This window comes from Gallinula chloropus, assembly GCF_964237585.1.
Source record: "Gallinula chloropus genome assembly, chromosome: 1".
Classification (NCBI taxonomy): Eukaryota; Metazoa; Chordata; class Aves; order Gruiformes; family Rallidae; genus Gallinula; species Gallinula chloropus.
The window spans coordinates 129,053,749-129,066,537 of NC_140085.1; the positions used below are offsets into that span (position 1 = coordinate 129,053,749).

Genomic DNA, 12,789 nt, shown 5'->3' on the forward strand with positions numbered 1-12,789 from the left:
AAGTTTTGCAAGTTTCCCAGTATCGCTCCAGAATTCTACATAGACTGCTTGGGTTTGTTCTGTTTACCTTAACAGAATCTTGCAGGGGAGGGGAAAATCAACTCCCTCCTATAAAACTAAGAAAACATAAACACTAGTTGTTAAAGGGAAAAACATCCTTATGGTTTTCAGGATTACAGTGTGTAGGGAAATAGTGCACTCTTTATTCTACCTTGGAAATGTACAGAAATGTGCAGAATGGTTAATATCCTCCCTACCTCATTTCAAGCGGGATCTTTTAAACACTGAAAGTGAAGTTTTAGTCAGTACATAGCACATTCTTACAAAAATAGAACTTTTCAGACAACATGAGAGAAACAGTAAAGAGAAGAATGCTTTATCTTGCAGAACAAAGCTACAATACAGCCCAGGCTTGCACTGATTTTAACACTGCAAGCCAATCTAATTCAGCACGGCCGTGGTCGAGCTGTGGCAGTACAAGCAGGACTCATCACCCTGCTGAAGTGCACACACTCGCCTCAACACGCTCCGTGTACCGGGGCACGTGAATCTAGATCACAGGCACGTGTCTGTGCCTCTGCCTTCCCTTCTTCAAGGAGCCAGTGCTTCCCCGTAAGGCTGAGGAGTGTACGCTGACAGGGGCCTCGTCACACTCCATTTCTTGCACTGCAGTGGGATGGAAAACCAGCTTTAATTTTCACACTGACAGAGTTCAAAGTGCATCTCTAAACTACTGTTAAATCCACATCAAGACCCAAGTAATCAATACGGCAGCAGCTAAAGAATTCCCCACGAGGTTGAGAGGTCGAAGATTCTTTTCCTGCAGAAAAAATTACAGCAACGATGAATGAAACTAGAGTAAATAAAGAAAAATTAAGACTAGCTTGCTTCCCTTTCCAATGGAGGATTTAGGGTATCCTTTCAGAAGATTTTCCCCTGTTCTATCATTTTTAGGTATGCCTTCTCTATATGGAAGCACTACGGTGTTCATTTTAAAACTAAAATATCAAACAAAAACCCCTCCATCCCTTAAAAGCACCACAGATAAAGTCTGGTGGAAAACCAAAATAACCAAACCAAACTCCATGGACCACCCTTCAGGGTTGAAATGCTAAAGATGCCTTTTTAATCAGTTTGTGAAGATCTACAAAAAAATAAAAAGGATCACATTCTAAAGGTTCAGTGCATTCAGCAGCTATAGTTTTGCTGCTTATTCATCTTTTAAGTTGACTTTCAAAAATAACACCCTAGCTCATCAAAATATACAATTTTCCATTTGCTTTTAAATTAAAATAATAATAAAAAAACATTTAAAGAATTCACAATCAATAGCATGACTAAGTTTCAGGATCATCTACAGCATATAATTTAAAGGTTCAAAATGCCAATATGCAGCACGTGGCAGGCCTATATGCTCCATGTAGCATGTACATTTAGGATAATCTCAAATAATCTTGATGTTCAGATGTCAGTTTTGTTTCTTCCAAATAGTGTAGAATACCCATCTGGAGAAAATGAACAGTTAAGGGAAAAAAAAGCAAAGTCTGTAGTACATAATCAAAATGGAGCTAGTTCTTTCCACTTACACTGTGATTCTGTAAATGTCTGGGAGCTCATAAAGGTGGGGCAGCTAAAAGTCTCAAAAGTGAAAACAACCTGGACCCTCTTTTTGACTCAGCAGTTGAAAAGCAGCACCCCATTTCCACTGAAACCAAAACCCTTTGCAAACCCACATTTTCTTATGCAGATTTTCAGGTGTTGCTTTGTTGTTCTGGGGGGGGGGGTGGGGGGGGTGTGGGGGGGTGTTCTGCATTGCAACCACTGAACAAACTTCAGAAGTACTTCTGGAAAAGTGATCAAACCTTAAGTCAGGATCTTGCCAAGTTGGGGTCCCTCTTGCTCATCTTTTCAATAGTCAAGTAGCACGCTTGAAGAGGAAACACAACCAGCTACCTCATTTATGAAGCCCTGGCAGACTCCAACTTAATGCTCAACAGCTGAATGCTAGATGTGCAGGTATCTTACTGGGTAAAGATTTAAATGTCTATGGTCTATTAAATGCCAACAGAGCTTCCACTAAACACTCACAGGTGTGTCTATATTTTGCCTAGACTTTTCTCTAAAAGCTTCTGCAGCATTTGCATCTGATACCTAAACACTTCAAAAAACCCAGACCTCTATGTTGCTCAGACAGAGCTAGAAGCAAATACAGAGCAACTGGTAGATGTATCAGTGGTCTTAGTGCTGCTCCTCTGGGGTGAGATGGGCCCAGCTTCAGCACAGTCAATCAGTAGGTACGCTCCAACCACAGTTCTCCGAGGTGCTCCTGGCACGACAGGCAACTGTGATGTACCAGTTACACACAGTAACAATGCCTGAAGTAGGCAAAACAAGTAACTGTCAGAAGCGATAAGCCACTGAAGTACCTTGGCTGTATGCAGGCAGGCACTAGGTAACTTTTGGTCCGACTATGGAAGAGAACATTTGCCTAAGTGAAAAGATTTGTTCAGTGGCTCACGAGATTTCAGGCACTTAAATGATTGTCAGAAATGTGTTTTATCAAAAATTAGGGATCTATTTCTTTCTTACTTGTCATAATTCTACTGTGAACTACCACATCTCGATCACCCATGAAACAGCATTTATGTATAAACTTCTACTCAGATACATACTCCTACTTGGAAACCTTACGTTTCAAGAAAGGTGATAACCTGTACCTGAAGTGCAAGTAGAGAGCTGTCAGAAGTCCAAGGCCAAATTAAAAGTTAGAGTACTTTGGGTACTCAAGATGTCATCAAGACGACATGTCCTTTAACACTCCTGTACCTGTACCTATAACTAATTCAGGAGCAGCAAACTAATAAAGCCTGCCTCACTCCTCTAAGAACTGTTCACTTTCAAGCTCCATTATACCACCTAATTAATGGTCAGGTTTAATAAATTTACTGCTAAAAATATTGCAGATCTGTTAGATTATTAGAAGTACTTATTTTTCAAAAGGAATGAAGCTGCATTTCCTACTCAACTGCTTCATAAGCATTTTGCAAACTTCAAAAAAAAGCAAAAACCCCAACCAAACCAAACCAAAAACCACACACACAAAAAAACCACAAGGGAGGAAAACGACAGCCTTGCCAGAACTCCCAGGCAGCTTCACGCTCATCATACCACTTACCCTACATTGTGTAAACAATACACTTGGAAACATTAACAAAAACAGCCTCATCTTGAAAGGTGTTGATCTTTTCACCAGCTGTGAGTTTATGGCACCTTAAAATATTTCACAAAATTATCCTCAAACTCAAACTGCAGTAGTTCATTCACTATGGAAAAGCATTAGCAGTGCCTTCTTGCACTCGAGTTCGCTACCTCCAAGCAAGGTAGGCTTGCTTGATTCATTAGCTCACACTCTCCACCCTTTTTCAGTCTTTAAGGATACAATTCCATATAGGAGGGAACACACACAGTTTCTTTTGAGAACTCCACAGGACAATAAAGCCTGCTAAGCTGTTCTTCATACAGAGTCAAGGCATCAGTCAGATTGATACAGTTTCCCTGAGGAAAAAAAAGAAAAGTCCCAGTTATAGTCAAATAAGCAAAATTTCAAATTAACACATACATTTTGACATTAATGCAAGGCTCACACATACTTGGGAAGCAGATACATGCTGCTCTTAATATTTAATATTTAGAAAGCAGATAGGGAACAGCTTGTCTTCATTCTGCCTACAGCAAACAACAATTTGTATCTCTTCAAGAAAGAATAAGTATGGGGGATTATCTATCTTTGCACTAGCAGAAGCAACCCTTACATTAGGGCTTCCAGTTAAAACAGACCACCATGTGTTGTTTGTAACATCTACTCAATAACCATTTTCTTTATGATTGCCTAAATATATTAAACAGTGTAACAACATCCAGATTTTCTCTATTATTTAACATTGCCTAGGTCTTACAATGTTAAAATGCACTATAAAACCCCCATCACCTCTTCACTTGAAACAGGCTCTTCCACAGAACAACATGACAAAAATCAATCAGATTATACAGAAGTTCTGTGGCTACTTCATCTTGAGTTTGTGTATCACACTTCTGAAAAGGAAGCAATTCCTATGATACTTTTTTTTTCCTTGGACCTGTCTCTCAACTAAAAATACTAGCAGTGTCCTTTTCTGAACAAAAAACAGCAGTTAGATGATTTTTCTCTTAGTGGTGCAACTATGAAGTATCAGACACGCTGAACTCAGAGCACTCCTTCCCAGACAAACAAATACTATCCAAACACATTCTTGGAATCATAGAATCACAGAACCATAGTGGTTGGAAGGGATCTCGAGAGATCATTGAGTCCAACCCCCCTGCCAAAGCAGCTCCCTAGGACATATCACTCAGATAGGCATCCAGACAGGTCTTGAATATCTCCAGAGAAGGAGACTCCACCACCCCCCTGGGCAGCCTGTCCCAGGGCTCTGTCACCCTCACTGTGAAAAAGTTCTTCCACATGTTGGTGTGGAACTTCCTGTGCTCCAACTTAGAAAACACATCAAGGATTACAAAGGGTGAGGAATTTGAAGAAAGACCGCACGCCTAATGACACACACAACCTTGTTGAACGCCAAGTATTAACAAGCAGGAGCTACTGGAACATACACCTGGGATCCCCGTGTAGAGAAAGCTTAATTAGAGCAGTGACTACGCATATCCATGATGGGTTTGAAGATTTAGGGATAATGGTGCTCCCACAGAACACCAGACAGAATAAACACAAACTACCCAAGCCAATAGAAAAGTTGTGAAAGTTTAATAAAAAAACTTTTTTGTTAATTTTCTTGCCTACCTGAGAAAACTAGTTGATACTTTAAGACCTTAAGGATGTGACAAATACAAGTTATTTGGACACTAATTTAAAATGCAGTGAAGTTGAATATAGTCACCACTGCATGATCTACAAATTACTCAGCTTTTGTTTTCTGAGTATAAGATGCTGAATGAAGACCCCAAAAATATGAACGTACTGCTGCTGTGGCACAGCACAGACCTGGGCATCCTGTAATTCTGGTCGAAGGGAAGATGCTGCTAGTGGTCCTTTGCACACTGACAGTCAGATTAATTGATTTGTGGTCTTCTCCATTCACCACTCATGAGGAACCTTGATCTGTAGACCCTAAAATACGATGCCCATCCATTCTGAACACTACACACCAACAGCAAGTTATAGGATGATGAATCTACCCTGACTGCACAGCATGTGCACAACTGGACATACATGGGGGCAGGATGATACATCTTCAGGAGACGTATGTCCCTGTCCTTCCCTAATGGTTGGCTTTTCTAGGTTGTAGTAGAAATGCTTTTACCTTGACCTAGTACAAGGCTTGCTTTATCCAATTTCTGATTAGCAGAAACAGAAGTGTTAACTAGCATTTCTCCAGTTATTTTCAACAAAAATTCTCAGCTTCCCACACATTTTACCACTTCTTAAGAAGTAACAACGCTAACCACAGAACACACAAAAAAAACCCACCAAAAAAGGGATCTTTCATGCTAATGAGCACACTGTTCCTAGTAACCTAGCAGATGAGCCTGAAGTCCCATGAAATGATGGCAAGAGACCCAAGGCACAAAAGTTTGCTCTTTATCTTGTATCACACGAACGTCAGTCTGGATGATACAAGGATATGCATTAGAGAGAGAAAGGTTCAGTGAAATAAAAAATAAGGAAAGAAGCAGTGATTTACTAATACTGACACCTTCTTGGCTTCTAGATGACTCATTCTGTTCATGACTGGACAGGCCAAAAGCATTCCAGCTTACACACTTCCGAGCAGAGTACAGCTTTTGCAGGAAAAAGACACGAGCAAGAAAACCTAAAGGAAGAGACTCTACCCATGGACCAGCAGCACCTTCCCTCCGCTCTGAATGACTTCTGCAAATGTTTGTGCATGCACACGTTCTCTCCCAATCTCTGAATGAGGAATCTTGTCCCTTCCTGCCCTCAAAATGACATGTGTAATTCACATCTGACAGAGGATGCTGATGGCTCAACTAAGAGATAGGTACAAGTAAAAACTCTCTCTCTGTCACAGCTTATTCAGCATTTTAGGATCACTAATTGAAAAGTAAGTTAGGTTCTTTAGGACTCCAGGATCAAAGTACTTATTAAATACTTCCAAACTGTCTGCACTACCTATGTCACACATGTGTGCACTGCTCTGCTAACACATTGTGAAGCTTTTAACTCCAAGAGAACAGTCTTTAAGAAAGCCAGGCTTTACTTTTTAACTTCTATTTCCCAGTGTTCCTGGTTGTTTTTTTTTTTAAATGGCTTTAAAATAAAGTACACAGAGGTAACAAAGTTAATTTTCATAAAGCAAGGAGCTAAGATGAGTTTAACAAATACTATCTGTGTTCCTAAAAACAATGTACAATGAGCAGAAGCTGAAGTAAGCAGAGATCTCATCTAAAATCAGTATGTCTAAACAGCTCCATCTACATGTTTTTTTTCCATGTAACAGCATCAGATAACTAGAAACAAAGTGTATAATGCCCATTCTGACTTTGTGACTTAAACTATTTCTTCTTTTTATTGGCATGATCTTTTCCACAATGTATTTAAAACATGTATATTTGCAGAAGAAGCGAGAAGACTTCACCCTACCATCCCTTCTCTGAAATTTCTGCATCGTACTCAAGGTTTCACAAGTGGAAAACAAAACCTCAACTTAAAAAGTCCTATACACCTCATCTTTTTTTAAAAAGATCATATTCTCAAAAGAGCTTGCATAACATGTATTTCTCTTTCATTTTTATCATACTCCACATACAAATGTGTACTTGGTTATTTGGTTAAGGAAGATGGCGTGCTTTGTGTTGAATATATCATGCCTGGGTATTGGAAAACAGTAGAAGTTTGTAAAAAGGTGAGAGAGGAATGCTGGGCATAACTGCACAAAGCACAACAATGAACAGACTACTGTAGTACTTGTTTAGTAACCTGCTATTATCCAGGGGACTGTAGCAGTTATTTGGTTCAGCCGCCCTTCACCAAACATATAATTTCGTTTCAACATCAGACTGAAAGCAAAAGGAAACTAAAAAACGACCTGTGTGTGTAATTTGAGTCATAAATAGAAAACACTGCTAGGTAATTTATGGAGCATACCACTATTACGGAGGAAGTTTAATAGGACACACAATGAGATAAAAGTATCCGCAGTTTGCCAGCCTGTTACGCTTCAGGATTTTATCTCTCCTCCCTTCTCCAGCAACAGGCAAATCACTGCAGAAAGCATGAAACACTTTCACTTTTCAAATGTCTAACTCGCCAAGCTCCAAATCAAAACCTTACCTGAAGGTTCAGACATCCTGCCTGGCTGGTCTACTAACCTCTCCTTCTGGAAACACACCACAGGATGTTTTAGTTCTGCACAGCAACAGTTTGATTTGACTTGACCCCAAAAAAAAACCCTAAGAATTGCAAGTACCAGATCTACAAAACTTACATGGACTTATTTCAAAGAAAAATTTTTTTAATTTTTTTTTTTTAAAAAAAATCACTATTTTGAACAACTTTCTCTAAAAAGTGACCAGGCTTTATCAACTAAGAATTCAGTGTTGATAGTGTCAATCACACTTAGATGTTCTTGTGTCACTAAAATATGAATCAGGTAACCAAGCCCAGAATGCAATATGGTGACCAATAACCCCATGCTCATTTTCGCTCCCCCCACCTAATGAAAGGAAGTTATGTGGCTGAGAGAAATACATTTTTTTGTTCTGAACAATCACCATATACTCAAACAACAGCTAATACTGAACAGTGTTTAATAAGATTTAACACTGATGACTTCCTAATTATGCTTTTTCAATGGGAAATAATAAAAATATACTTTTATTCTCCCATGCTGTTCAGTCAGCTTTCATTTTCAGCATATACAGAACCCCACCAAACTTCTCTGTCTGCCCCTCCTCATTACTCTCTGTTCCGTGCCAAACATTGTGACAGGTAAGAAATGGAGGAATGCTGAATACATTTTTCTCCTTAATGAGCATTTCTTGGCATGAAAGCATTTGAGGTAGTTTTAAACTTTGAGATTAACTAATCTGTGTTTCTAAAAACCTTGTTTGAGACTGACAAATCCTGAACTATTTCACAGCCTTTGCATTCCGAGTCTGCTCACGCCCGTCTCCCCACACCAGCTCTCCCAGGCTTTGTGCAGTCACACATTCTGTAGTAACGTGGGTTTAGTTTTCAGGTTTCTCCAGCACCACGAAGTGAAATAATACATGCAGTTCCAGAGCTGAATGTAACCAAGTGGGTTCTTTTCTTCCTCATTTCAGAGTGACAAAGAAGCAAGGAGATGCACAGAGCATGAAACACTTATTACCAAAGCTAGGTTTGAGTTTCTGGTGACAGGGGGTGGCTTTTAAGGAGAGAATAGAGGCAAACCTGACTGAAGGTATGTCCACTGACCAAACAATCAATTAATTTAAAACTGAACTATCAATAGCACAAGGAAATTAGATGTCTGTCCCTTAAAAGACTCCTAAACTGCAAATAATCACACAGGGACACACATCTGTCTTCCAGCCTCCTTTCACATTGCAGTCAAGAACAACCCTGTCTCCATCTTTGGAAGTGCTAATTAGAAAACCCACACAGCAGCCAAAAAAAGGAGCATAACTATGGAGCAACATCACAGTGGTCTGGACATTTTGAGGGCTGGGCCTCGCTGTATTAGAGAGTGGCCAGGAAGCAACAGCTTGGTGAAGGGCCCCATGTGTGAGAGAGATATCTGATCCCTTGCACCAGTGGTTAGTGCTGTTTACTGGAATGCAAACCTGTGAGTGGTCCAGGGTGGTTTCTTGTGCTGCCTGGGTTCAATGACCCAGACTAGGAAGGAGCAAGTTCCTGTTCAGAGGTATTTTTAAAGGTTCCACTTCATAAACAGGCTGAAAATGATAGCCTGCTCAACCTCAAAGGATTAGGTCAGCAGAGCAAAAACTTAGCACAGAAAAAGGCATTTTCATGGCTACACATAATCCATGGACATGGAGACAACCTTACAATCAGAACCTGCATCTTACAGAGCATGGTTTCTCAGCTGTAGAGACAATCCTCCCATGCTACATGGAATGCACAGGATAGCAATGGTTCAGGAAAACCCCACAAAGGTATCACCAGTTGCATCTACACATACATGTACTCCACTGAAGCTGAGGGGAAAAAAAAGGTCACTTTGGCAATCTAAAAATCATACGGACTTCTACAAGTCTAATAGCATAAAAACACTGAAAGTGTTCAGAAACAAGTCTCTGAGAAGGTCCATTAGAGATTAAACCAGACCTCAGAAACACCAAGCTCTTGCATCCTGACTCCCCACTTCTGTCTGCCATGCTGGTTGGGAACCTGCACTCGTAAGTAGGTCCCCCCTTGGAGGAGGCAGCACCAAGCACCCTCGCAGGCCCAGAGTCATGTTACATCAGTAAACACCTCAAAGCACCAGTTTCACAAGAAAGAACAGAAATATGGTAAAAGACACGACCATTAAGCATCAAAGTAGCAGGATTATGTTCAACAATAAGCTTTTGCGAACAAGCTTCAAGTTTTAAACACACAGGCAGGGCTCCAAGTTCTGCAGGTGAAGGGCCCTAAAGCCCACCTCTCTTTGTCCAGGTCCTACGCAGGCTGCGAGACTCTCAATGTGGATGATGCAGCAAGAGCAAGGACATGAGAAGCAAGGCTGCCACCTGCACAAGTCTGCTATCACTGTGCTTACTATTTGTGGGTGCACAAAACAAATACAAAGGCACTTCCCACCCACCCCACGCCCCCACACACTTAAGCACCGACTTCGAGCAGCAGAGGACGAGATCCATGAACTGACCTGTCTATCTTTCCAGAGCTGAAAGAAGCAAAACGTCCCCCCATCCTACAAGTGGCTACGCATGACTTGCATCCTTGGAGCAAGAGTAGTCCGAGAAGCCTTCCACAAGCAGGCTCGCTCTCTCCAAATGTGAGGGAGCTGCCGAGAAAAGCAGCTGCCCGTCCCCACCTAGTGGAGACAGGCTGTGCTGCCTTCGCGTCGGAGACTTCGGCATCGCACCGCCGCGGGGACAGGCAGGTGCACTGGATTTACCTCAGCACCTTTAGCATTTCAGGTGAACAAAATCTTTTTTGCATGCTGCTCTATTAAAAGAAATAGCTTTTATCTATGTGCACAACATACTCCTGCACTTCATAGCTAATGAGCAAACCTACGAAAACACTGATCATTGCATGCCAATGGTATCCTGGGCTCCATCAGGAGAGGAGTGGCCAGCAGGGACAGGGAGGTGACTGTCCCTCTCTACTCTGCCCTCGTGAGGCCCCATCTGGAGTTCTGTGTCCAGATCTGGGGCCCCCAATACAAGAAGGATGTGGAACTGTTGGAGAGGGTTCAGAGGAGGGCCACAAGGATGATTAGAGGGCTGGAGCACCTGCCCTACAAAGAGAGGCTGAGGGAGCTGGGCTTGTTCAGCCTGGAGAAGAGAAGGCTGCGGGGGGACCTCATTGCAGCCTTCCAGTGCCTGAAGGGAGCTTATAGGCAGGAGGGGATTCGACTTTTTAAAAGAGCAGATAATGTCAGGACAAGGGGGAATGGACTAAAGCTAAAGGAGGGAAGGTTTAGATTAGATATTAGGGGGAAGTTTTTTACAGGAAGAGTGGTGAGGTGCTGGAACAGGCTGCCCAGAGAGGTGGTGGATGCCCCGTCCCTGGAGGTGTTCAAGGCCAGGTTGGATGGGGCCCTGGGCAGCCTTGTGTAGATCCAGGCCTGGAGGTTGGTGTCCCTGCCTGTGGCAGGGGGGTTGGAGCTCTATGATCCTTGGGGTCCCTTCCAACCCAGACCATTCTATGATTCTATGCTCCGAAATTCCCACCGCCCCACCAGGCCTCCATTTTAAAATCTCACTTCTTTCTAGTTACTGAGTCTGGCTTTTGTCAAAGTTAGGAGGGGGAAAGTCCCCTAAATATTGCAGAAATTGTTGTTATGTTATATAATCCTTGCTCAGATCTAACACGCTCCTGATATCACCAGAATGGCCCTCAGGATCCTCAGCTGACTTTGCATCAGAAGTTCTCATTGCCCAACTGCTTCTGGAAAGATCTCCAGTAAAAGTCATGGATGCTGTGCCAACACGTGACTAAGAATTATCACTGCTACCAAAACTAATTATCAAAGTAATTCATGACCTATAAAAGCTGTAGTAGGTACAAGCATGAGTGTTTGGGAGGGGAAAAAAAGAAACAATGCTACTGACAAACACAAATACTACTGTAGCTGTACAAAACTATGTCTGATTTACATTCATGAGGTGAGCTGCAAAAGCAAGTCCCACAAGAAAATAACACATTATCATGAAATTAGATCAGTCATAGAAACTTAACTTTTTGCTCTCAGCTTGACATTACTACAATGCTACCTACAACTTTATTAAGCATTCCCAGGAAGAGTAAAACTCTTAAAGAACTGGTAAAATGCACACAAACACTAAATTTATAACTACAAATAGTTGCTCCAGGAGCACTTCTCAGCTCTCAGGTCAGGGTACACACCCCATTCTTAATCGACTTTGGTATTCACTGAAACAGAAGACATGAATATGAATCCTCCTTCATAGAGCATATGAAACAACGGAATTAGAAAATTTTCTGGGAGTTTTTCTTTTGTTGGTCATGCACATACCATCCTAAAAATACACAATCTACATTAAGGCCTATAATACCTAATCAAAGTCAAATTGGCCTGCCAATATTCTTCAGGAAACCCATCAACTGTGCAGCACCAGACAGAACTCACAGCCAGTTACATCAATGACATCATTAATTTTGTCATCTCCTGCAGATGAAAAGAGAAGGCATCATGCCATCTGCACAATGCAATTATGTTAAAACCAGATATTTCTGCCCACTGAAGCTTTGATGAACTTAGATTTTAAGTCATTTAATCAAATACACTATTATGTAACTAGAAGGAGATTAGGAGCTTTTTTTCTAGTGAATGCACATGAAATTATTGAAGATTAACAACTATGATATAGGAAAAAAAAATGAAAACTCAGAGCTATATCAGTGTACCACAACTAAAAAAAAAACCCCAAACAAAACCAAAACCAAAAAACCCCAACAACAAAACTCTTTCAATTCTCTTTTAGGCTGCAAAAAGTCAACAGACTTCCACAGGAAAGTATCCTGAACAGGAGCAGAGGAGGTTATGATGCAGCCTAAGGAACAGGACTACTTTCTTTGAGCACAGCCCAGCCTAGCATTATTACTTGTACTGCTTCCCTGTTACCACTTACTAGCAATTGCCTTTATTTCAGAACATCCCTAACTATTTTAAAGCCTGTTTTCGAGCCAGTGCTTCAGGACTCGGGAGCACTGCAGTTAGACAGATAGCTACACACCCCTCCTGCTGACAGCAGTCCTGAACAATACTTGTAACAGGTTTGTTCCCAGTAATAACAGAAAGGTGTAGTATGCTGTCTGCTGTAAAACACTTCAAAATCAATCCATGTCCTGAAGAGAACATTTCCCAAAACTTGTGCAGCGCTCAGCGAAGAGGTGATGACCGTTTCCATTTATTTTTCCCAGCAGCAGCATTGAGACTCAGACAGCAGTACAGTATGTGAAAGGCTGGCGTTCTCTCAGCAGAATTCCACTTCTGGGTAAAGCATTTCTTCAGCACTGACACAAATGACATTCTAACAAGACACAAGAGGTAACCCCCGCAAGCAGAACTATCAAAG

At 41.4% G+C, this 12,789-nt stretch overlaps 1 protein-coding gene across 1 annotated transcript in view; it reads right to left on the minus strand.

The window, feature by feature from the left end:
• Positions 1-1,096: 1,096 nt before the first annotated feature.
• Positions 1,097-12,789, minus strand: part of SMS (spermine synthase) — a 48,381-nt gene continuing 36,688 nt past the window's right edge. Inside the window, exons 10-11 of the mRNA XM_084279336.1 lie at positions 3,440-3,555; positions 1,097-1,505 (exon numbers count right to left, since the gene is read on the minus strand). Coding sequence (XP_084135462.1) covers positions 1,469-1,505; positions 3,440-3,555 — 153 coding nt within the window. The 3' untranslated portion in view covers positions 1,097-1,468. The remainder of the gene's footprint in view (positions 1,506-3,439; positions 3,556-12,789) is intronic.